The following is a 26,537-nucleotide window of genomic DNA, read 5'->3' as shown; positions in this document are numbered from 1 at the left end:
ATGAAAGGGAATTAAGAATCATAGCTTCTTTTTTTTCCCCCTTCCTACGCTCTGTTTTTAAAATGCACCGCCTCTTTCACTGCAGCTCAAATAAATATATTCCACTTAACCTTAGAGTGACTGTGTATATATATATATATATATATATATATGTGTATGTATATATATATATATATATATATATTCATATAGAAAAAAGTACATCTTTGCAAACGTCTAACATTGCAAATGTTCTTAGGAAAATAAGTGTAATTTATTCATTCTTTACTTCAAAGTCAGTTGATTTGAGTAGACATTTTAGTGATGAATAGAAAGTTGAACTCCAAGAAACATTTCTGACCTCTTTGTCCTTTAGGTCTCTTCTTTAGATATTATGAAAGTCTTCAGTCAGTCAGTGTTAGTAGGTGATCTACATGTGAGTTAATACTCAAAATAGTTCATTTTATTTATTCTGGAGAAAATGTATCCTGAACAGTGTTACTTGTGCTTATGCTGTTGATGTAGACCTCAGAATATTGTGGTTGAACTGGCAACCTCTCCTGGAGGCTAGGAAGAAATACAAGGTCCAAACTGGTGAATAGAAATGTGGTGGTCTCTGAACCGGTGTCACAGAACAGGGACCCTGCTGACGTCAGCTAGAAAAATATATGCAAATAGACAGAAGGAAATCAGGGAATCTTCTCACCTTGTTGATCTCCAAATATGTTGCCCTGGTGTAATTTCACAACCTGTTTGAAGAAGTAGTTCAAAATAACTCTGAATCCATTTTTGGTAAGCATGACATTTAGAATTTTTCCTCGGAAATCCGCATGCGTGTCCTGTTACAGTTCCTGTCATCTCTAAGAAGGGAGTTCAGTATCCAGTAGTGGAGCGTTCCATTGACACTGGTCATTAGCTTTACAAAAAAGCCAAGGAGATGTGAGAAAAAACAGAAGACGATGGATAAACAAAGCAAACGTGGACAACCAGACGGACGGCTAAATCCTGTGTTTCGGGTGCTGGGGGAAGGGACAGTCCTCTGGTTTTCACAGGAACCAAAGTTTCCAGCGAGCGTGCTTCTTGGAGTCAGCTTTGGACTTGCGTTTTGGGGTTGAGGTGAAGGCCTCCTGGGGGTAAGGCAGGGGGGCGAAGTGGGCATCCTCTGTAGGGCAAAGCCTCTTCATCAGCGGCTGCAGCTTGTCTTCCTGCTGCTTGAAGTCCAGCTCCACGCTACCTCAAAGACAGACAGATAGGAAACCAGTTCAAACACTAACTACAGGCTCATACAGGCAATAACACCACCTCTCTGCGGCTTATCATGCCAAAATACTGTTAATATTACGTTTTAATAGAAAGCCTTGCAGCTGTCTGGTTCACAATCAAATTAATGATGCAAATGAAAACCCATGCTGTGTTTTTTTTTTTTTTTTTTGGTGTGAAATATTGATCAGAATGAATGAATCACAGCAGAGGAATGGTGGGTGTTCATATATTTACTGAATAAATGCTTTGGAATTTGAATTAACCTGAGATTTACAGTTCACTTACCACTTCTTTTGCTTTTATTGATTTCTTTTAGCTAGATTTCATTCAGAAATTCCATCTTTTCTTAAAGCTGCATGTCTTTTGAATATGAATTTTTGGTGGATTTCACCATGCACCTCTGAAACCACTCAGGTTTCTTTCTCCTTCACGCTTCTTTTAATTTTGACATGTTTTGACTGCCACATTTGCTCTAACCGTATTAAGTATCCAGGCTGTGGCCTGTGCTCACTTGACCCCAACTGAGGCATCTGTCACAGCAAGGCTCAGCCCAGCAAAGTGACCTAGATTTTGTCATTACTTCAGTCTAATTTCCCAGTAAAGGTCTCCCAATTTAGTCTCTTTTTGATCACATCCAGCTGCCCACGTAGGCTGCTGCTCTCATCTTTAGCTGCATTATTATCGTGATTCATAGCACTAGAGGGAAGCCCATTAGTGTTTTTCTCAGTGAGGAGCAGTTGGCTACTGGAGGAGGTGCAAAGATCATTTGCTTTTCTAAAAGCAAGATCAGATACTGAATATTGATGCGAACCATTTAGAGTTTTAGATTATGTCATCATGCTTTTATCTTTCTTCATTTTTGCAACATCATCTAAAGGCAAGGGAGATGCAAAATGATTTCAACTGTGGGTGTTTTCCACAGAAGCTCATCACCCTCCCTCCACAGCTGAATGCCCAACCTGGACCAACTTGTAACCAAAACACTAAGACCAGCTCTTAAACCTGTAAAAGCATCCTGTACACATGGTGAGCAGTTTCACACACAGTCCCCCGCCCCATCTCACTGCACTCCACGCTTTCCTGGGGTGCTTGGGGAATTATCTGGGCCCGCCATCATTGTAATCCCATGGCCGGACCCATCTGACTACTAGGTCCTTCTGAGAGAAACTCAGATAACAGCTTCACCTGTGTAGAGGGACTTTAATCTGCTAAAGCCTCCTCCAGCTACTGCCCTAAATTGGCTGGATGGGCACTCGGACAGACAGACAGGATCAACCTCATGAATATTGCGGTTTGTCTGGTTGCTTGTTGCCATGAACTGCTGTGGGAGATTGTGCAGTGTCAAAGTGAGACATTCAGTTGTCTCCCTGCTTAATAATAAATACTTCTGTAGTGATCTGTCGTTGGAACACTAAGACATCTTTTCAGAAATATTTAGACTGACTGCTCTTTTTTTTTTTTTTTTATTTACACTGAATAGAATCCCATTTTAGACTACAGGAGGGTTAGGGTTGATAATGGATGAGGTGAAGATACAGATTCTTCTGTCTGTTGCATCTCAAAGCACAGCCAAATAATAATTTCCAGAAGTTGGAAGAGTCTCAGCTAAGATGTAGTAAACTTCGACAGTGTTTATTAGGTACAATGATGCCATTGGCATTGATTGGAAGAGAACAGATGTAAAAGCGGTGTGTGAACGTGTCACAAAGTGACTCAGTGGATGCTGGGTGCTGAACCAGACGATAAGTACTTTGTGTTAGTTTGACTCAGGCCTTAAAATGGAGCCAAGAACACTGCAGCTATTACCAATAAATCGTTGGCTGTTAATTACACTAGTTTAAATCCACTTCAGTTTGTGCTGAGTCAGTAAGAGGTTGTTTGTGTGTATGTCTGTGTGCATGCATGTTTGTCTGCATAATGAAACAGGCACACATGTCTGTAAGTACAAATTACGATGAGTTTACTGCTAACCTGGCTGTTGAGTCTGAAACAACAAAAACCAATACTGCGTTACTGCGTTTGAACCAATCTGTGTTGCATTGCAGGGAGTGGCTCATGTGGTGCTAATAATCTTCTTCAATAAATACAATTCAGACACGCTACATGACTCCAGGTAATTTTGCGAATATGTGAGGATTTAAAAATTGACTCCGAATGAAAGAAAACAAAAGGTTTGACCTAAGTCAGTGCTGAACTTTGGAAAAACCCTGCCGGCCTTAAACCAATACCACCAATTTATGGGCAAAGTGAATTTGTCCTGAGATATCTAGGCATTTGAAGACAGTAATTCATGCCTTATATTCAATAATGCCGTATCACCGACACTGCTGCAGCTCTCTTCCTGGCATAGAACCGATCCAAAATTCAGCTGTCATGAAAACAGACCATCTTAATCCTTTTGTTTTTCAGCCTGCACTGGCCTCCTCTTGAATTTCAAATAGACTTCACTCCTCACAAATGAATTAGCTGCAGACTACAGTTGGAGACTGCCTTGCCTGCAGAACATGGCCAATAAGCATCTCACAATCACATAAGCATCGCAGCGGGACCTTTAATGGTACATTTCAAATTCCCTTGAGAAACCTTTCTTAAATATGCTTTTACCTGGCTACTTAATCCAGTCTGTTTCGGATTGCAGAATCTTTTGACTCCAACATTTACTTATTCCTCTTTGTCACTGTTGGTTTTATTTGTGTCATGTGGCGGTTTATAAAAGGACTCTGATTCATGTTTTAGATTTTTTATTTATGTATTTATATATTAACTATATTTACTTTTTCCTTTGGTCGGACTGTAGGGGAGCAGACATACATGCGTGAGCACAGCCCTTAGGCTCATGCTGTATAATAAGATCATGATGTCTTCTGAAGTCCAAGTCAGGCTCACATATTAAACAAAACTCAGCTGGTGTGAAATGAACAGGCAATTGCAGCTGTAATCATTGTCGTAAGGCAGCATCAAAGGATCCTGTGATCAATGACTGTGTTTGTCAGAGTGTAATGAATGTGCAGCGGTGTCATTGGTGAAGCAGTGTGTTGATAGTTTTATTGAGCCTTTTTCATCTTTAAAAAGAACCTGGAATTAGTTCTTTCTAATAACACACAATTCTCTACCGGTTTTTTGGGGTATCTGGGGGACTGCTGCAGTTTATTGCAGGAGGTGATAGGATTTTCCCTTCCCTCCATTGGCACAGAATGTTGTTGTCAGTCATCCATTGTTTCAGGTTGTTGTCCCGCTCGGACACACAATCATTTAAGCAGATACTGTGAATTAAATACTATCATTTTTAATGGTTCACTCATTAGTCCTGTTTTCAATTTATGTTCTGTGAGCATAGTAAACATTATCAATGCAATTAAGTTCACTTGTGCTGCAGTCTTTGCTTTATTCAGCTCTCGCCTCTGGGTATGTGCAAATGCCTCTCCAGTAACTGTAGGCTCAACATATATTTCCTGGTATTATTTTAGCATTATCTGTCCTTCTCACTGATTACTTACTGATGTATTTTGTGATGGATATCGATGCATACTTGCGTCCCACTCATCGTCATCCTTAAGTTCAACACTTCTTAATGTCAAAGATACTTTTAAGGATTATGTCAAGCATTACATAAAAGTCAGCTTATATGGAAAAGAAAAGAAGGACACAACTTTTTAAGGTTGCAGAAATATCACAGTCATGGTTCAGAGAAAACAATACTGAAAGCTGGCTCAGTCCCACCTCTTTGATTATTTTGTGACAGTACAGCATCACTCTTCCTCCACCTCTGCTACCGAGAGAGGACATTCATTAGCCACACAACTGCAAGAGGCTGCTTGTCAAGGAAACATGAATGCATCTTATTTGAAGTGTTTTTGGATGGGGCTCTGCTTCTGATGTGTGTGGCGCATCCCTGAGGTGCTGACGCGTTCAGCTTCACATGTTGAGTAGATCGTGGCAGGGATTAACCTGCAAGAGCGGTCTGGAATTAACGGATCAAACAACGCTGGGAGCATGTGGAGTTCGATGCTGTGGCCCCCGACCTTTGTTGTACTTCATTCCCTCCCCCTCTGCCTTGTTTTCTGTCAGATTTTACGTTTCACTGTCCAGTCAAATATGAATGATGATATGATTGATATGATTTTTCAAAAGATGATGGTTCACACCTCCATTTGAGCTCACACACAGAAACTCCTACTTATAGATCTCGATCTCTGTATGGAATAAGACCTTTATAAAGACCTTTATATTCCTTCAGAGATTCTATACATACTAATGATTGAACAAACTATAGATTCACGATGCTTTGAATACAACATCGTGTTAGCCGTGGATTGCTTTCTCTGTGTTACTTTGAGGCTGGGCTGAATTTGCTCTTATATTCTTATTTGCTGATCAGGAGAAAGAGAAAGAGAGAGGTGAGCGTGTCTGTGGCTTGGGAACAGGGAAAGGAACAAGGAAAAGAAACCTAAATGTCACAGAAAAGAACCCGCCCCCACACCCTGCATATCTTGGGGGGGTAAAAAAAAAAAAAAAAAAACCCCAGAGGGAAAAGATAATCATCTCATCTTTGAAACATACTCAAAAGGCCTTTTAATGAAAGATTTATTAGTCTCTACTCGGCCCAGTTATCAGCATCCCCTTATGAAGCTGTCATGGGCCCTGCTGTGTCACTCCACATTTTTATTTATTTTTTACATTTATTTATGTTCTTCCTTGAAGTGAAAAAAGTGAAGAATCGTTGGCATTTCCCTGTCCCCCACTGCTGCCACTCCATTGAGTGCTTTGTTGGATTAGAACAAATAGCGGAAGGCACTTTTGGACCTTGTCAGTCTTTAACCTCTCTCCATCACTTGCTCTCAGTTTGGCTATGTCTCTCTCACACAGTCCCACATCGCCTTGTTCCTGCTCTTCAAAAAGAAATGTGTTCTATGTCGAAAAAAGAAATATCTCCATTTTCAGTACTCCATTTGACCTGTGTGCAATGCAGACCTCTCAGCTGCCCTTCATCCCTCAATAATCATCCATGTGTCTTTATGATCATTGTCTCCTTCGTCCTTTCCCTCCTCTCTCTCTCTTCCCTGTTTCACATTCTCGCCACATTCTGCGTCCTTCTTTGTTTCCTTATCTTCCATTGGTATGAATGTGCTCTCCCTGACTGTTCTTATTGTCTGGCCTACCCGAAGATCACTCTTTTAGCCATGGTTACTAGCCGGCCACCATGTTGGAAGACATCATTATGCTTCACACGCACAAAAATAAAATAAATAAATAGAAAGAGATATCTTCCCCCAGCAGAGTTGTGCAGGAGGACAGCCTTGCTGCTTAGTAATTTCCAAATGTTATAATGTAATCAGCTCTTCAGCCTTTGGCAATGCTTAATTGATTTTCATTGCCTTCCACAATAGATTGTAGATTTTTCCTCCTTTTTAAATAATCAATCTCTTCTTGACTTTCTATTTGTGATTAACAGTGTTACTCAAAGAATGTTGTACCATCAGATAGGTGGTTTAATGATCAGCTGCTGGCCTCCATTTTTTGATTAATCATGAGGTAGTGACAAAACTGAACCACTGGGAAATAACTGTAGTCCATTTGGACCATTGGTGCCCAGTGGTTGGCACGTCCACAATCAACTTCCTTAATCACAACTACTTAGATCTATCTCCCTGTTTGATCAGCACATTAGCCAGCATAAATGCAGTGTGAGGAAAATTAGATTACAGGGTTTCTGCATTAAGACGCATCGTGGCTCAACGCCTGTGGTTGAGAAAGCATTTTCCAAAACCCCTCCTGTCCCTCTCTTTCTTTTTTCTTTGCCTATCAGCCTTCTTTCTGTTTGTCCCTCGTGCTTATTCTCTTGACTGTCCCTCCCCTCTGTCCACCTCTCTAACAGATATTACATCACCTGGCGAGGTGAAATGAATCACAATAATCTTTTCATCCTGTTCTGTTTCAATGTCACACACGTTATATTAAGCATCGGATCCCCCAAGTTCATTTGGACACACACCGTTTGCTGTAAGGGAGAGATAACATTCTGGAGTAACGAGAAAGAGAGAGCTGAGGGAGGATGAACAAAAGAGAGACGGAGTTCAGAATGAGCAAAGGGGGACCAGACAAGGAAGGGGGAGACTACAACAGCTTGTGTTTTCAGTTTGAAGTCCATGCCCATAGACTACAGCTTCATATTGATCTGCTGCTGTTGTTATGCTAAGAATGGGCAGTGAGATGATACCATATACTCTTGGACAAATTGATTATGCTGAAGAGTGCAAGGCTGGCTCCTCACCGGGTCGTGTTAAAAAGATTTATGGGTCCATATGTCCGCTCCGGCCACAAGACCAGTTCTATCATAAACACAAGAGTTAGGGGTTTGGCACAGGCACAAAGACGTCAACATACTCAGGGGGGAAAAAAAATCCTAATAGGTATTAGAGACAACTATTCTCCTCTCCGTCATGGCTCCGTTTCCTATCCTGTGTTCCTCCACCTCCAGAGAGGTTGTTTTCATGGAGATCTAAGTAATTAGATTGCCATTTAATCCTATTGCCTGTGTGAATACATCTGCTATATTTGATTCTGTGTCCAATCAACACAATTCACCATACCAAGAGAGTCTCTTAAAGGAGAAGTCAGGTCAATTTAAAAGATTTCAAGCATCTCACTTGGAAATTTCTGCCCTCAAGTTGAAACCCTGCCAGGTGCTGGGGAGGTTCGTCAAAAATTAGCGTTTTATTTTGTATTGAGTTTCTGTTTCTCGGCTCTTCCTCCTGCAGATTTAGCATTGCGATTGATTGTGGCTCATTTAGGAAGTTGACTGCGGAGTCATGATGAATGGAGTGCATGTTTGAAGACAGCTGTCATTGTTTATGCACAATCAGCACATGCCGAGTCAATGGGACATTTGTGAAATGACTTTCCATGTGACTTTGATTTTCAGCTTCGAACAATTTTGCTAAGACATATGTTGAACGACTTTCTGACACATCCCTATAATTGGCTCTTTCAAATGGGCGCACTTACTCATAGCTTTTATTGCAGCCTGCATTTTGCATATTTTAAACCCTCATTGTGATTTCAGGTCATGGAGCTGTATAAATGAAACACCTTTCCTTAAATGCCGATGATCAGTGTAGGCACACTCTGCGCTGCCAAGAATATCTCGAAGAAGAGAGAATTGAAATGCTCGTATTTTTAGAATTTAAATGCATTATCACGCTGTAGCTGGTGCTGGTAGAGCCGGGCCAGTGGTTAGTGAATGTCTCCGGAGTCTGCAGAGGCTTGCTTGGTAGGGTAAGCACAGTTGGTCTTTACTTAGGCAGGCAGGAGTGTAGATGGAGGATAGTTAGGCCAAAGAGAGCAGCTTCTCTTTCCCAGGTCCATATCACCCCGAATTAACATTAAACACGCTGCTGACTAATTTATGATACCGGAGCAGGGGGTTCTACGTTAACCATCCTTTAACCCTACGCAACCTATTGCCTCTTAACCGTTTTAATGCCATTCCAGTCTCTGTCACACAAAATGCAATAACTCAGCTGACCTCACTTCATCTTGCTGACACAAAGCTGTTGTAAAATCCACTGTTCTCATTGTCGAGTTCACAACTAAGCGGAGTGACCTGCCATGACTTGGATTCATTCCACTTTTGCACAACTCGATGCACCTTTCTTAGCTCAGACATCTGAGGGAGCAGAGCTGTGCCCTCCTCTTTCATTTTCAGGAGCCTATTGAAGTTTGGCTTATCAGTTATTGAGAGCAGCAGATAGAAAATGATTTAAATGGCTCTTCAGAGGCGAAATGCCGACCGAGAGGAACAGCCGTGTCCACTAAAAAACTGTTTATTGATTGCTTCTCACTCCCTTGCCCTTTAAATCTCTGTTGTTGTTGTTTTTTTTTTTTTTACTCTCCCCTTTTTTCCCCTCCTGTTCTGTTTGGCTGCTGGAGTCAAACTTTTTTTCCCCCAAGCGCCAACAGAAAAACAGCACAGCTCACATAGTCATATTCAGGTTGCAGCATATAATTCTAACTGCGAGCTAACAGCCCTCGTGGGGCCTGCCGACTGTCAGTCTCACTGTGCGTCAAAGTAGAAGGCTCCGGTCTGACAGAGGTGTCAGGACCTGCAAGGCTCTGTCATAGATCAGAGCAATGAAGCCGAACTTTTTAAAACTCACAATGCTTCACTGGAGGGCTGGAACAATTTTATTTGTTTATTTATTTATTTTTTCAATTTTGTTTTTGATAATTAATATCTGTTAATTGTAGTATCTGTTTTCCAGTCTTCTCCGTCAGTACACCACTTCAAACCAGACTCTCAACAACTACTGGATGGTTTTCCGTGACACTTTGTGCGCCCACACTCATGGTTACGAGAGGATGGATGCTAATGACTTTCTTCTTGTGCCTCCATGAGCATCATGGAGCATCGCTTGCAGTTCAGAGTGGTAACAGCTGTTGGATGGATTGTTGTTAAACGGCTCGAGATCCTGAATTGGATAAATTGAAATAACATTCAGATTTTTATCCGGAACTATTATTAGAACTGCCATTTGTTTTATGGCAAAATGCAGTAAAAAATGAACGTGATTCCCATCAAACAGGCTGAACAGCCCTGCAGAGACAATGGTGGAACTGAACCTTCATATTTGCCACTTTTGCTTCATTAGCTAATGAAACCAAATAATCCACAGAGTTAATATCAGTAAAGAGCTCAGGCTACTCACAGCATTATTTCACATGCATAAACACATAAGTATAAGTATGTACCTTAGTAGACTAATGATTCTAGAGTCAAGTCTGCACCGGCTGTCCAATAAATTGACGTGAACTTGTACGTGTGGTAGAGGTAGACTTGGCAACAGCACACAGCGATGATATTTCATGATTTCTGGACAGTAATTAATTTCACCTTTCGCTGCCGTATTCTCCCTCACTCCACCGTTCTGTATCCCCCTCCTCTTTTCACCAATGTGCCCTTTTGCCTCCAAGTCTGGATCACACAACACATGCTAAGCAACTTTCAGTGAAGAAAAGTTATTGTTGAGAAATAAGCAGTCTGGAGACGGGCGATGTTTCTTTAGCAGTCTGTGGCGGGCATGTGTGTGGGACGCATGCTTGGGTCAGACGTGAAAACAGTGAGCCAAAGCATTCCTCCAAACTCTCCAACGAAATCAAAACACATCAGTATCTGCCAAATTTCTATGTGCGTACTTGATATCACATTTCCTGTTATTCTTATCCCATCCGTTTTTGAAAATAATCTCCTGGGAATGTTATCAGAACATCCCCAACTATTCCACAAATAACAACTTTACCAGAGTGATGTGGTCACACAGCTCAACCGCCTTCCTCATGTCATCCAGCATTAGGAGAAAGATACAAACACTACAAAGAGACAATAGAAGACTTGGCTAAGGATGTATATATTCAGAGAGAGTCTGATGTGTAAATGTCACACGTCCCCAACTGCTCGTTAACAGAATCCACATTAGTCTTGCATCCCCTACCCTCCGCCACCTTTCCACCTGTCCTTTTTTTCCCCCTCAAGGAGAATGAATAGGGCACATTTGGATCACCGTGTCTTTGAAGAGTAATGGCCACTAACCTGTAAATAATGCATGCGCTGTTCCGGCATGTGTCACAGTTGGCCGTGTCCTGTCCGGTTCGATAGGAGAGTCTGCAGGGAAGATAAGAGTTGTAAATGAGTAATTATGGGACTTGTTAAGCTGCTCCCTCACACCTTCCTTTCTCATCTTGTTTGTCATCCCTTGTTAGTAGAAATGAAGTATATGAGGCTGATGAGGAAGCATGCTGCCCTCCTGAGTGGCCTGTGTCCGGCAGCCAGGGCAGAATACACTGTGCTGCCCATTAGCTGTGGGTGACTGATTGCAGGTTAGATTAGAGTGCTGCTGGGCTTCAGTTAAAGGTACTTTACACCCAGTACCTGATTTAGGATCGGTTCAGTTACATTACAGATGTTAATAATAAATCTTAACTACAGCATGAATAGATGCAATTTTGTCAAATATGGATTTGTCCGAAAAAAAAAGATTGATTTATTCCAACTAATCATGAAATTTACTCAAACTTTCAACCCCAACAATAGAGATTCTTACGTCTCAAATTATATTTTCCGTGTTAGTATGAGAAAAATATGGAGTCCAACTGTTGATTAATCCACTCTGTCCAGGGCAGCATTGAAAAGCACGCATCAAGAGTTCTTTTCAGTGTGAACCTTTTTTCAAAGCATAAAGATTAAATGGGCCATCGGAGCAGATAAAATTTGACAGTTTTGTTTGCGACAGTAGCCGCTCTGCTTCACACAGCCGAGGCAGTTTTAATTTCATTATGATATTGATTCTCTGAATTCACATTCAGACCCATCAATATCCTTTTATATCATAATGCGTGCCCCTTTTATTGTCCAATCATGTGTTATCTTTGAGATGAAATTTTTCCCTGAACCAAGCTCCTATTATAGCTCCCTATTTCTCAAAGGCCAGCTAAAGACCAGGTGATGACCACGAACAGAACTATTAGGTTACATGCTTGAAAGGCTCAGTGGCTTTCTTATTGGATTAACATGTGGAAATGTACATATTGATTGACACTAAGCGTTTCTCCCTGTAATTTATGACATTTTACAATTGACACACTGTGGACTCACTTAATCTGCGACATGGGCGAGCTGGGAATCCTTCGTTGGCTGGTTTTTATGTCTCTGACCGCACTGCTGCATCAACAGAAAACAGTCTGGTAAACCAAGTGCGGATGTCAGGCGTTTTGTAGCTGTTATTTATCCAGGTGGTGTCTTTCATCAGCTACTCTCCTTCACAGACATTTGGTTATATGGAGTCACATATAGCTGCTGCTAAATAGACCTGTCCTCCTACTTGAAGAATTTGCTCCCTGACTTTGTTTCACTGTGATTTTTATCAGCGTGTCAAGCATTAGCTCATCAGATGTGGCACTGACTTTGCTAACTTCTTTTTTTTTTTTTTTACTCTGCCAGGTTTTGAAATGCCTGCCTTGCAAAATGGGCCTCAGTGTAATTTTATTTATGGCATTAACAGCAATGAAGTAGTCTTCAATGTTACCCACACGGGACAATGTTTCCAGACAGAAACATTGATGTTGATTTTTACATAGGAGGCAGAAATCATAGTGTACAGATGCCAAATATAACCAGCGATAAAATATTTTTTTTTGTTTCATTTCTTTGCCTTTTATACACAAATCAATAAAACGACCCATTCACCAACTGTCCGTGTTTCTGAAATGAACAAAAGCCTCCCAGATTCTTCCCCTTGAGGTTAATATGTTAATGGTAAAATTTAGTTTTATCTTTAGCAGACATTTTTCAAATCTCTCTTTCAAATCTTGTCATGCTGCGCCAATAAAAATTAAAGCACTATGATAAATTTCTCCACCGTATCTTTTCCTTGCTCTGCTCTATGCTCTGACAGATATATTAGAGGTGTTTGTATCAGTGTTGGTATTTAAGGCTGTAGCTGAATGAGGTAAAGGGGAGAATCTGAGCAAAGGGTGAGTGCAGTTATATGAGGAGCTCTACTTGAAGATCGCAGCTTGGATTTGGGGTGGTGACATCGTGACATAATGGTTAGTGCTGTTGCCCCACAATAAGAAGGTTGAGTGTTTGTTTTCATGTTCTCCCTGCGCCTGTTTGGGTTTCCTCCCACTGTCCAAAGACATCATTTTTGGGTTAACTGGTGACTCTAAATTGTCTGTAGGTCTGAGTGTGAGCGGTTGTTGGTCCCTGTGTGTCTCTGTGTGTTGGCCCTCTCCAGGGTGACCCCGACCTCACCCAGTGTGAGCTGGGATTGGCTCCAGCACTCCCCGCAACCCGGAAACGGATAAGCGGTTGAAGATGAATGAATGGGTGAACAGTGCAGTGGGTAAGGTCACATCTACCTCTGCTTTCCATTTAGATGAGCCAACTGATATGCGGGTTCCAAAGGCAACTCGATCCCCTGAACAACTCATCCGTATTCTCGCTATCTTTTGTCCCCATGCTGTCTGGCTTTGTCTCCCCATCTCCGGCCCCTCCCCAACTGTCTCTCACACTGAGACGATAAGAGAGCAGAGCTAATTTCGGCAGAATCTCCCTGGGGAGAGCTTTGCCAAAAGTGCCATTAACAGTGTATATTTACACCCTCCCACCTTCGTGCTACGAGGTGTACTCTCCAAAATGTCATTGAGTGGGTGGGAGTCCGAAGGTATAAAAACATCTACACATGCACAGCGTTAAAAGACAGTCCTGCAACAAGTCGTCATGAGTGTGATTAATTGGGTCTGGCCTGCCAACAGTAGCTGATGATGGAGCAAAAATTATTCCCAGGCTTTGTGCTGTTGGATGCACCCAATGTTTTGCTGAAGAGCTGCACTGCACTCTTCACGCTGAGTTGCATGCCTGGGGCAGGGCTGAGGTTTACAGTTGTGTGTATGTGTGCTGGGACATTAAACAAGTCAATGTGCTCTAAACTTTTTTTTTTTTTTTTTTTCAGCAGCTTGAAAAAGAGAGCCATAATCTGGAAGGTTCTAACAGTACAATAAACAGGGGAGATGTAGCCTTGCCTCTCTCAGGGCAATCACTTATTTTCAGTCATATGTTTGATTTCTAGCTATTCTCGTCTCTCTAACTGTCTGTTTCTCCGGCAAGCTGCGAACAGGGAGCGATTGTTTTGTGATCCGGAAGGCCCTCTCGGTTCGGTAACTTATATTGGCGGTACCGCCGGTTCTTCGAGAGGCATAAAACTCTCCCAGTTGAATCATCAGTTAAAGAAAAGTACTGTGTTGGAAAATTTCTTGATCTTGGATAAAAGGTAAATACTCTTAATGAAAACAGAGCGGAGTTGTATGTAAGAATGGGTCTTTTGTTGATCTTGGCCGATTTGAATTGAAGATCTGAGTTCTTCAGTGCCAGTGTCATATTGTGCTCCTTTTTTTTTTTTTTTTTTTTTTTTTCATCATATATGTTGTGACAGGACTTTTTTGTTTTGTTTTTTCCTCAGTCTCAGCACATTAGTCAGGGACTTTCAATTTGTGTCTGAGCACCATGCCATGAACACATGCGTGGTGACAAATGCACATACTGTTGCATTTCCCTCTATGAAAAATGAATGTCATAGAACATAAGTTATATATCAGAAGTAATTGCACTCACAATTCACCTATAGCCTGTGGGCATTGCTATTTGTTGTACATTTATGTAAGGGGAGTACGAAGCTAATGGTGGGTGACTAAAACAGCATAAGAATTTCTGCTCAGCTCGCTAGAAAATCCAACTTTGGTAATATGTACAGAACACGGTGCTCATGTAGAGAGGTAGAGCTTCAGTCGGGTTTGGATGGATTACAAGAGACTTAACACCGTTCATTGAGTTTTAACTAAATCAGGGCTTCTGTAATTAATGTATGGAAACAATGTGATTGTTTCTTTATGTATGTGGCCAGATGGCACCATTAAGACAGCAGCCATGAATTTTCCTCTGCTCTCCTCTCCCACATGTGCGACATAGCAGAATGCCACAGCGCTTATCGACTTACTTTTATACTCCCAGCACACTTTTATTAGTTTGGGAAGAATAAAGCTGAAAAAAGGATAATTGGCTTCTCCTGCAAATGGCATGAACTCTGACTCTTATAAGATTTGTTCCATTCACAATTCACACTTAAATCTTTATTGAACCTGAGTTTCAGCCTGTTGTTCTGGCTGGTTGATACTCAGAGTTGTTTCCATACACATTTAGGAAATTGTTTATGTGTTCAAGCTTTGTTTAAAGCTTGACAGCAGTCTTTGTCTGTCCATCTGTGTAATCCTTCTCACAAGTTGTGAACTAGGTTGCTATGATGTTGATTATTAGGATTTTCTCACTCAGCAGCGTGACGCAGCACCGGTCGAAATAGATCTGTGTGCCGAGACCCAACAATTCACTCAGCAAATTGACTATTTTCTTTGCTTCATTCCTTTGGAAAGACAGCACTCTGTTTCAACTGTGTAGACTCTATCTACAACCCTTCTGTATATACTTCAGTATCTATTAGACAGTTTATGGCGTTTTCAAAGACCTTGAACTTACTACATAAACATTATGGTGTGCAGCTTGATAAGACCAGTTCTTCATTTGTAATTTAGTACATTCATTCATCAATAAATAATTTAAATGTATCACTCCATAATTTCTTTCAGTGTAATGATAATAAAATTCCTATTTTAGACAAAAAAAAGAAGATATCCTTATAGTCGCTTAAGACCCTGCAATCTACATATGAGGACATTTCCTTTTGGGCTCTCTGCCATTACACTTCATTTTGCCTGATTTAGACCTATTAGCCTCATTCAAGGACACTTGTGTCTGTCATCTTGTGGTTGCCAAAGCACATTACAAAGATCAGCAGTTTCCCATCAACATGCGTACCAAATAAAAGCAAGTTATCGCTCATGTTGATCTAACACACACACTACACATACAAATGCTTTGACGCATGTCCCAATCTTTGTGATTACATTCACGCCGGCCATCTTTCATACAACACGTTTTCACACCGCTCGGGCGAGAATGGACTGAAATTATATGTGTAAGCATGTTCTCTGCAGCATCTCTCGTGCATCTGGAGGAAATCATCATAAATGGACATTGTGCTGTAATAGCACTGCAGGGCACATCCAGGTGAAAGCCACGTCATCCCTGCTATACACTACATTGATGTGATCTTTTTGGGGGTGGCTCAGTCACGGCTTTGCTGAGGGGCTGTCACACGTGTCCCATAGATCTACGAAAAAAAATGTGACACATCAAGAGGGGCCTTTTCCCGTTCGTGCTGAATCATGTCTGCCTGTTGCTTCATGGGCTTTGCCCTGTACACACCAGGCCCTTCTCTCATTTATGATTTCTAGATTTGGGGCAATTTTCTGGTTGATTAATGCATACTTTTTTTTATATATATTGGAATAGTCAGTAGAGAAAAAGGGATGGGTACATTTCCATTGCGAAGCGTTGGGTATAAAAAGATATCTTACCCCTCTCTGTGGGCCTCCCCTTTCTCCAATTCCTGGATGACCCCCAGCAGCACCTTGATTGTCTCCTGGCTCGAGCTGATGAGATTTTCCATGGCCTGGAGCTGTGCTTTAACATCCCTGTCCTGATTCATAGGCACTATTTGCTTACAGGCCTCTTGCGTTTGGTCCGGTGGTGCCCCACCAGTCTCACCATCTCTGCAGGGTGACAGAGGTTCCTCCATGCCCCTCAGAGGCCGAGCAGATAACTGTCCTGTGTGACACTGTGCCTGTGTTGTACAGCCTCTACCCGAACGTGGTAGCGTCTCACTCTGTAGCCCGTTGAGCTGCAGCCCTTTCTTCCGCTTGCTCCGCACTGATGGACTGTCCAGGCACTCCACTTGTGTAAGGGAGTTCCAGGCGATGGGGCCCGTAACCTTGGAGGCCCTGTCCGGCAGGGTCCGGGATGAGCCTTCCTCCAGATTGAGCAGCTGCCTTTTGGCCGAGCGGTCTGCGTCGGCCTCCCTGTGTTGTAATCCTGTCCTGGCTTTGGACGGGACACTGCAGAGCTGGTACTCTGCCTGTGCTCCGGCTCCACTTCCTCTCGATGTGTCTGCAAGGCAGTCTGTGTCTGCAGAGCAACTGAGCAGCAGAGCGTCAGAGCACAGGCCATCAGGTGCAGTGTGCTGCTCCACTGTGGCAATGCACTCATTAGTATGGAGCAGAGCCCTGGTCCTCCGGACTCCACTCCCCCCGCAGGCTCCCTCCTCCTCCTCCTCATCTAAACCCTGCTCAGCAGGCTTGGACTGCTTCACCTCCATGACAAAACCGTTATTGTGACCTTTATAAGTTTCCACGGCCGCCACGTCTTTAAAAGTGTGGCCTTTCTTGCGGTCAAAGGGAAAGGTCTGATAGCGTTTCTTCAGGTCAGGAGACGTCTGCACGCCCGTGCTCCTCGTGACGTTTGGGATGGATCTGCGTGCAGGGACAGTCATGTACTTGCGGTATGCCACTTTGTATGAGATCGGCTTGCCACCTTTCCCCGCCGCCTGCAACTCTGCCTCCCTTTGCTCGTTCTGTGCCTCACAGATATCCTTGAAACGCACTTGCAGGGCCTTGTTTCTCTTCCTCACCTGTCGACTGGCTTCCAGGGAATACTTCACCTCCAGTGCCAGCGAGGTGGAGGGCAAGGGCGCTGCCTCCGAGTCAGACTCTGAGTTGGTGAGCATGCGTTTGCCCCCCTCCTTGCTCACCATGTTTCCTGAGAGGCACAGAGAAAGATGCTGTTAATCACTGATAATGAATGCTTAGACCATGAATCTTGCCCTAAAACCCACTCAACAATGCACACATGCTCTCTTGGTTTGGGGGGAGGAACTTGAGCAATTATTTAATGAATATTATTAACCACTTTTATCAGACACCTGTCGCTGAATGAATTCCAAAAAAGCAGTTTTTATGTTGCTTGTGTTTATTTGCTTTTTAAACTGAATTAAACTTGCTTCCCCTGATTGCTGAGAATGACAGGAATAATGGAATTTGACACTGAATTTATTTGTGTCATGCACAGTATATGTACATTTGGAAAAACAAATCCTGTTTATCACACATTTCGCCTGGGTCTTTTTTCCTTTTTTTTTTTTTCTCGTCAATCTGTTCTGCTTGTTTACAGAGAAACTGCAAGGGTTACGTTTTTAGCGTGCCCTAAAAATAATATAAATATCCTAGCAGATTTTCATGATGCATCTAATCATCATCTCTGTGACACCAATAAATCCAATTTCAGCACATTCTTTCTTTCATTTATCTCCACCATTTGAAAAAAAAATTCCTCCATCCGCATCTGTCCTGCTTTCTAAGTTGATGGTTGCTTGTTCTGTAGAAGAGATAATACTATGGCCTCTACACATATAATCAGACATTCCTCGAAACACAAATGTGTGTAGTTATCAGTGTGATATGCTCAATCTCCTGAAGATATGGTTCTTCATTTTAATTCCATGGTTCAGCAATGCTCCTCACTGACTTAACATTTCCCTCCCAAAGTTAATAAATAAGCAAAAATAAAAATTTGCCTATTTGGGGGTTCCTTTACTCTCCCTCAGCATATGTGACTGTGCCGTCTGTTCATTTGCCATTTACCAAATTTAACACAGATGAGAGAAACTGTCGAAAAAAGGCAAACTTTTTCACAGACAAACTGTAAGACAACCTCTTAAGGAGAAAGCAGAGAAAATGAATTGTGCCCCCTCCCTTTCTACCACAGGTGTGTCAGCAGCATCACGACTCTGCAGCTTGCCTCTGAGGCCCTCACAGAATAATTCTCCTCCTGCCTGCTGATTTACAATAAGCGAACACTCCACATGCTCATATAGATGCCGGATCAGATAGGACAATTACCCATCTCAGCTTATCTGCCAACATGGACTGACTTCCTATTTCAAACCTGTCTGTTTACTTACCTGGGAGCTATACAATGGACATTTTTTCCTCAGCCTTCTCAGTCACATTATCACTCTGGTTCCGGATGATTAAATTGTAACATGTTGAGCCTCTGGTTGGACAGAGACAGCCTGCCTGTCTTTTTCTTATCTCATCCACAATCTAACATCCTCTTTATAGAGATTAATAACCCCCCCTTTTAGAAGCGCAGGATCCTTTGTAAATACAGCAATTTGAACTGTTAGCATAATCATTCATCTATTTCTCTGTGAGAAAAGATGCACTGGCGCTCTGCCTACTATGGACAAAGTAGCATCTTTTTTGCATGGAAATAAAATATGGAAATAAAAATCACACATTGCCAGTAAACATGATCCCAAGAATGCAATGTTCTGGGGGGGCTCCTGTTCACACTGAACATGGGAAATCAAGACTGCTGTTAATAATAGCTCTGCTTGTTGCCAGATAACAAATACATCATGGTTCATCGTGACTGTAGCCGTAAAGATCTTGTCATCTTTGACAAGAGATTTTTGAAAAAAAATTGTTTATTTATTTATTTATTATTATATATATTTTTTTCAAACTCAAGTTTGAGTCTGTAAAACTGTGTTACGGTCTGACAGTGCTGCAACTGTCCAGTCATTTTCTACTAATGTCACTGAAAAGGCTATCAGAGATGTTGACAAGTTAGAGACGGCAGCCTTCTGCTGTGCAGGGAGATATTTGGTGGATTGGCAGGTACGGTTGTGACTGATTGACCAGGGAGTGCAGCACGGCGCAGTTTTTGTGTAAACTGTAAAAGGCAAGTATAAGGGGAAAAGATATTTGTGTATCAGAGGCAGTTGTGAAACACTGGACATGTATTACACTTTTTATAAGCAGATGACACAATTAAATATCTCAGTATTTCTCTCTTATTTTGTCACGTCTGATGTGCTGTGTCGTTTACATGAAAATTGGATAAAATACAACATAATGACGAGCTCCCAAAAAAGAGGCATTTGGTGCAGTTATGTACCCAGAAAGTCATTATCAGTGGAAGCATAAAGGAAACGGTGTTACCTTAAAGACATCCACCTTGTATTGCATGCATATAATAACTAAATGACCCCTGACCTCCTCGTTATTCAGTTGATGGAGCGGTGAAAGCAGAGGAACATCCAGTAACAGAAAATGGATGTGTCAGGGCTCCATATAACACAATCCAATGCATTCATTTTCCAATTATTACCATGACTGTGTAGAATTTCAAGCACTTTAGTTTAGAAACGTCAGAATTATTTTCTTCCCTGTCCGACCACGTGATGTGCGTTTATTCCCAGGTTATTATCTATTCACCAGCATGGCTGTGCTCTCATGGTCCTTCTCTGTCGGCGTCCTCTCCATGTTTGCTCATACACTGACATTTTGAATAAGACATCACCCTACAGCACTCGTAGTGTCGGCCCAAACTAAACATTGCATTCAATATGTGCACAATTACAACTGATTACAATTCAAGATGCCACGCCGTTCTAAAGCGTCAGACACTGAGACGTGAGTGCAGTTTGTAAGCACACACAGCAACAGTGCTTCCTCATTACTTTTTAATGTGCTTCCTTCTGCACATACAGGCTCTCTGATACATACATTTTCGTGGTATTGTATCACGTCCTCATCTAAATTTGATCCCTTTTGACATACCAGCCCTGCAGGCTGAATGATGCGTCCCTGGCTCCACATATCTGATTCGTTACCCATCGGGTTCAGGCCCGGGCAAGTGTAGCAGCACTTGTATCCTGACCTCTGGCTGGAACACCACCCCTGGCCTCTTGCATAAACAGCATGACTCATCACGCAAGGCTGTCACAACAGCCCCCTTTTTTTAGGGTGGCCCTGATGCCCACCCCAAATCCAAGCCAAGTAATTGAAGTGAACTGACCCATTATTTTCTACCCACTATGGCAGACTGAAAACAGACCTCACAGGGTCATGTACGCATGGCAAAGCACATCAGACATGTTCACATCTGACCTTGTTTTAGCAGCGCAGCGCACACAGCTGTCATGCTGACACGGTGGGTCATTATTTGGCTTATTTCTAGGGACACAAGTGTATTCTGCCCATGATGAGAATCTGTTGGAGCATGGCGGGTTCTTCCTCCATGCTGAAATCCGCCATCTTTGCACCTCGTAAGAGCTCACAAGCATGGTCAATATTGTTGCAGTAATGTGATTCATTATTTTTTAATGGAAATAGCCTTTAAACTCAGTTCATGCTCATTTAAGGCAATGCGCCTTGAATAAAAAATGGGGTTCTCATTGCATTGCATTGTTTTGAACTGCACATGAGTCAGCAGCTTTGTGAATGGCATTTGCGTTATTGAACTTTTGCCGGGGGTTCAAACTTTAAAAGGTAGAAATTTCTGTGTCCCGATTCAACCTGGGAATTGGATGTTTACCGTAACTTTAACCCTGACTAACTTTGGTTTATCACTTCTGCCCCACCGAAGGGAAAATTCGGAAATATAGCATGCATCGTAAAACAAGTGAATTGTTGAAACCCGGGAAAATATGCCTACACACATTAATTAGCATCTACAGCATAAACAACCTTTTTAATGGGTGCTTCGCGGAGCTTTTCCAATGTCCTCTACATTTCATTCAGGTTATGTTCAGTGAATGTTATAGCTATTTGACTGGTAGCTGAGAACAGATATTCTGTTTGTGGTTTTCTTAGAATTGTTGAAACTACAGCTTACACTGACATTTTAGACAATGTCCACAACTTTGTGGCAGCAGTTTGAGACAGGCTTTTCCCCCCTCTCTGCATAATAACGCCTCGATAACAAGGCCCTGTTCAAAAATGGAGTTTAGTATGAACTCAACTTGTCTGCACTGATCCGTGACCTCAGCTTCATCCAATACCTTTGGGATGAACAGGAACGCAGACTGCAAGCCAGGCCTCATCACCCAACGTCAGTCACTGACCTCACTAATGCTGTTGTGGCTGAACGGACGCAAATCCCTGCAGCCAGGTTCCACCCTATTGTGTAAAGCCTTCCCAGAAACAGTGGAGGGGGTTGTAAGAGCAGATTACCGCCCACAGTTTCATAATGAGATGACATCACATATGGGAGTAATTTTTCAGTAATACCTCAGGCAATGTCATCTACATACCCTTCAATCTCAAATTTCCCAAAAATCATTGAGCCAGCATTGACTGTTTTTACAACTCAGCGTGCTCTCAGATGCCGCCTGGATAAAGTGTGGCAGTGTCATCATCGCTTTGGAAGCTCTAAACTATACTTTAACCCAGGCTTATGTGTTTGTGCTTCATTCTCCTCTTTTTTTCTCTTCCATCAGCTTCTGCTCATAATTACATAGGGCTTAGTAATGTTTTCAAAAGGCTTTGATCTGTCTCTTCAGCGCGCACTGATTTATGCAATAAAACGATATGCATGGCCGTAGTTTACTTAAGATGGTGTTAGTGAGGTCATTTGACAGTGTGGGTTTTTGTTTGCTGTCTGTCTCGCTGCGCTGCAGAGAGCGAGTGAGCTCGGGTGTGATGAAGATGGTATATATAGCTCGAGTGATTGACTGTACAGGTCAGTGTTGAGGGATAACAGCAGTACAGTGCATTAGTTTCGACACCAAATGCAGCAAATCCTTCGTCAGTTAATGGTAGCTTAGTGCCGTAAGACGGACTGGCACTGGAAATCAGAGGATTTGAAAGGATTGTCTTTCTAGTAATTGTTGTTCAGTCATCACGGACCACTGCTCTGTTGCCAAGTACCATTTTGAAGATTTTCATATAGTCACATATAGATGTGAGGATAATTTGTTGTGACTCTAACCCTTCACATTTTAATCCTGGTTACAATCCATTCAACTACCGGGACTCTACTGCAACCTGTTGAAATTCTCGAAATTTGTCAAATATGCATAGTCGAAATGACTATTTAGATTTTCTCTGATTTTCTGTCAGATGTGTGATGCTGTGACTGGGATCAATCTAGATTTGCTGTTAATCCATAGCACTCAGAATGTTCTTTTACGTTAAGTGCCTACCATATGTACCGCATTTATTGAAAAGCCATGCATGCATTTTTAGTTTTATTGCTTCCAGTTGTGCACTTCACGTGTCAATGAGATGTTTCAGTTACAGGGCTTAATACAGCCTAAGAGCCTTTAAATACATGTGATGAGTAATTTCTTCTTTTTCCACACTACAGTGTGCAATGCTTGCATACTGTATGACAGTCTGACACCGTTTTAATGGAGAGTGTCTTTGACATTGAAATGTAGCCTACAGACAATGAAGCCTTATTATTTTTTACTCACTTTGTCTCCACTGAATTGTGCTAGTTTTCTCTGTTAGTGCCTCACTCACTGTACTTAGTGTGCCTCGTGCTACGCCTGCACCCAGGTGGGTTCTCGAGAGCTTGATGAATTCGCAGGAAGTCTGTAATCCATACAACAGCGAACATATCGGCTAGATGTAGATCGGACTTCAGGAAAGGATGTATGCTGCAGAGGCTGCTCGTTCTAATCAGAATGCATCAGAGCATCCTCCCCTTTCCTCAGCTCTGTCTTTCAACACATTATCTCTCTCTCTTTTCTGTTTTTCTTTTTACTTGTCCTCCTCCTGCTTATGGTTTCTTTCTGTCTCTGAGTCTTTCTTCCCTCTTTTCTCTGCCTTCCAGACATTGTGGTTTCAAAGCTAATGGGTAACTGGAGAACTCCCCTGCTGCTCTCAGATCTCTCCTCGTCATCCCAAGCAAAGAAAAACACACACAAACACACTCATGCACAACCACACATGGAAAGGATAGAAAGTGGAGGAAAAGACTAGAATAAGCAGGTGCAGGGCAAAAGAATGCTGAGTTCTCACTGCACTGGGATACAGCAAAATTGAATGTGAATAAAATAGACAGAGATAGAAATCGAGAGAGAAGATGAAGCCATGGAGGAGGAACCATGAACAAGTACAGGCAGAGGGGGCAAAAGTCATCCGTCCTTATCAGTAAGATGTATTCTTTTGGCAGCTCAGTTGAATCTCATGAAAGCTATGTGGCGGGGGCTTTACAAAGAACGAAACTCTGCAATTGTATTCATTTATTTATTTTTCTGTTTTTAAGTGGTTTGTATGGATCTCCTTCCCTCATCATCAGGAACATGTCAATGTCCACTTAGTCTGAAGTAATACAATAAATCCAAAATACATTTCAAGCTTTTTGTTTGCCGTCTTTCCACAGAAGTATTTGTTTGGGTAACTGTGGTGGTTCTCGGGATTGTTTAGCTGCAGATCCTAAAATCATAAATATGGTAGATGAGGATGCATACTGTAGACTCCACTTGTACTTCTACTTCTATCTTCTGTTCCTCTACCTCGGGTCTGCTGGATCCCCAGCTCGCTAGGCCTCGACTGCAAAGCAGCAGGGGAACAGATGCTTTATGCACACATACACCAGCACTCACTGGAAACAACACCCAGGTGGGATCAGGTGCAAAGCAAGCCTTCTTCTGTGTGTGACAGACCCACAACACTTTCTCCCCTTAAAAGAGAAAACAGACGTGTGAGATCCACCTCAGCTGTGTGGTCTTGTTGTGATGCTCCAAAAAAAAAAAAATCTTACTCTTAATGAATAATCCTATTAACGCATGAAAGTTAACATCTGGTTTGTTGCAAAAGCAGTCATTCTTTCACGGGAGAGCATTTTGTTTTCTGGATGAATGAGTACCGCTCCCAGTGAGTCAGACCACGGGAGGCAAGGGCACACTTCACCACTCGTTTGGAAACCCTGTGTTCTCCCCTCAACCCCCCCCCCCCCCCCCCCCCCCCCCCTCCCCCCTCAAGGCGGCTGCCGTATTCGCCTGGTTCACTGAAGCAGGCATCCTGCAGAACGAAGAGAGTTCCCAGAAAGGCATTTGTGCAGGTCAAATCAACAACAAATTTCCATGCCAGTTCTCTCTGTTGTGTGCCTGGCATCTCAGTGCATAAAGTTCTCAGTGGCATGCACATTTTTGGTGCTCATCTATCCAAAGACACTAGTCTTCATCGTCTTCTCCCTGAAGAACCATTTATTCCTGACTAATATCAGTGATTTCTAAAAAACAAAAAACGGTAATAGTAAAAATAAGCTTTGAAGTCAAGTTCTTTTTGTATGATTTAATGCAATGACAGGTATATACTTTTTGTGTCACTCTTCAGTGTCAGAACATGAAACCCTTCAATTGTAAAATAAGAGTGAAATTCAATATCCTCTCTTCTCTCCCTCTCTATTATTTTGCACAGACACTCTCTTTCCTCCTTACTCTTTATCTCTTTCTCTGTCTTTATCTATCTTCATCTGTTTCCATCAGTCCTCTCCTCGGTGTCTGCAGAAAGTGAAATGGACCAGAGGGGAGATTGTATCGGAGCGTTGATATGCCATAGGGTTGAAGGGGAGACAGAGAGTGATGGCAGGGGGCTTGTGTGGATGAGTGGGAGGGATGTGCGTTTTGTGTGGTAACTGAAGGACAGTTGAGATGCGAGGCTCCTGAGCAACTTGTGCGCTTTCTCTGTCTCTCTCTCTCTCTCTCTCTCTGTCTGTCTCTGTCTCTCTCTCTCTCTCACTCACACACACAGTCTGTAAGAAGCTGGTGAGTTCAACCCAGTCCATTAATCTAGATTTGTCTTGAATTAAGGTCCTTCATCTGATGCAGACAACTGTCTGATGCCCAGCTCTCATTACATATTCCTCACTGCTGCAAGCTACCCGCCTCTGAGGCTCTGTTGCCTCCATATATGGGACAACAGCTCAATGCAAGAATTCTTTTTGGTGGGTATCGGTGTGTATTTATGTAACTCTCACTGCAAAACTGAGGGGAAATGCAGCATCATGCAAGCCCCTGTACACAAGCACTGATTAAGCATTGTATGCTGAGCCAGTCAGGTTAAATGTGAATCAAATCCTCATCCACCACAGAAAGCTGAACTGCCGGAGCCAATTAACATCAGTCAGTAATGCCAGTGACTTTTTTTCTCCTTCAAATTTACCTGACCTTTTTTTTTTTTTTTTTTTTTTTCATATTTAAAGTTTTCCAAACTGTCTAAATCATCTCTTGAACTCAGCACCAGCACAATCCCAAAGCGCTGCCTGAAATCAGTATGGGATTTAACTCCTTTCGTCTGCCACACGTATTTGATATTTGACCAACTCACCGAAAGGGAAAATCTTAAATGAAAACATTCCCAGTGGTTTATCCGAAACTCACTCCCATGGATCAAGCAAATCCCTCGGATTTCCCCCATCAGAGGTTAATCAAACAGACTTTCCTTTTTGCAGTCGCAGGCTGAGAGGTGAAATAGAGGAGAGGACAAGAGCAGAGAGGAGCGACTCACCTCAGACTGTGAATTACTGACGTAGAGGATACAATAGCCTAGATCCCTGGTTGTGCCCATGCATGCCTGTTTCCTTGGCGGATTAGAGGCGAGCTGGAAGAGGAGGCTATGCCATGGCAGAAGTTGAGAGGACAGGCAGTGGCATGCAGGCGAAGCAGGAGCAGCGGTAGTTGGAGTAGTTGCACATCTGCGTCCTCTGATCCAGTGGCGTGAGTCAACACACCCCCCTCTTTCTTCCTCGTCTCCACCCGCTCTCCTCCGATCCCCTTTCTCTGCACTGTGCCGGCAGGGACACTCACTCAGTCACTCAGTCATTCACTCACTCACACACTCACTCACTCACTCACTCACACAAGCATACATACGCACTCTCACGCAGCAGACATGCACGCACACACACACACACACACACGCACGCACACACTCTGTGGCTGAACTCTTGATGCCTCAGCGACAGAGCCCACGCAGGCAGAATATCCCCATTGTGC

At 42.5% G+C, this 26,537-nt stretch overlaps 2 protein-coding genes across 2 annotated transcripts in view; one reads left to right on the top strand and one right to left on the bottom strand.

Annotated features, from left to right (window-relative positions):
- dock1 (dedicator of cytokinesis 1) overlaps nucleotides 1-26,537 on the top strand; it is a 157,427-nt gene that overhangs the window by 67,605 nt on the left and 63,285 nt on the right. The window lies entirely within an intron of this gene.
- On the bottom strand, nucleotides 1,026-26,537 carry insyn2a (inhibitory synaptic factor 2A). Its single transcript, XM_029527113.1, has 4 exons — nucleotides 26,050-26,537; nucleotides 16,264-17,500; nucleotides 10,829-10,900; nucleotides 1,026-1,209 (listed from the first exon to the last, which is right to left on the bottom strand). The coding sequence occupies exons 2-4, from the start codon at nucleotides 17,493-17,495 to the stop codon at nucleotides 1,026-1,028; spliced, it is 1,488 nt and encodes a 495-aa protein (XP_029382973.1). The 5' UTR covers nucleotides 17,496-17,500; nucleotides 26,050-26,537.

This window comes from Echeneis naucrates, chromosome 19 (genome assembly GCF_900963305.1).
Source record: "Echeneis naucrates chromosome 19, fEcheNa1.1, whole genome shotgun sequence".
Lineage (NCBI taxonomy): Eukaryota > Metazoa > Chordata > Actinopteri > Carangiformes > Echeneidae > Echeneis > Echeneis naucrates.
The sequence above is the reverse complement of the archived record's forward strand: the minus strand, read 5'-3'. Positions and strand labels throughout refer to the sequence as shown.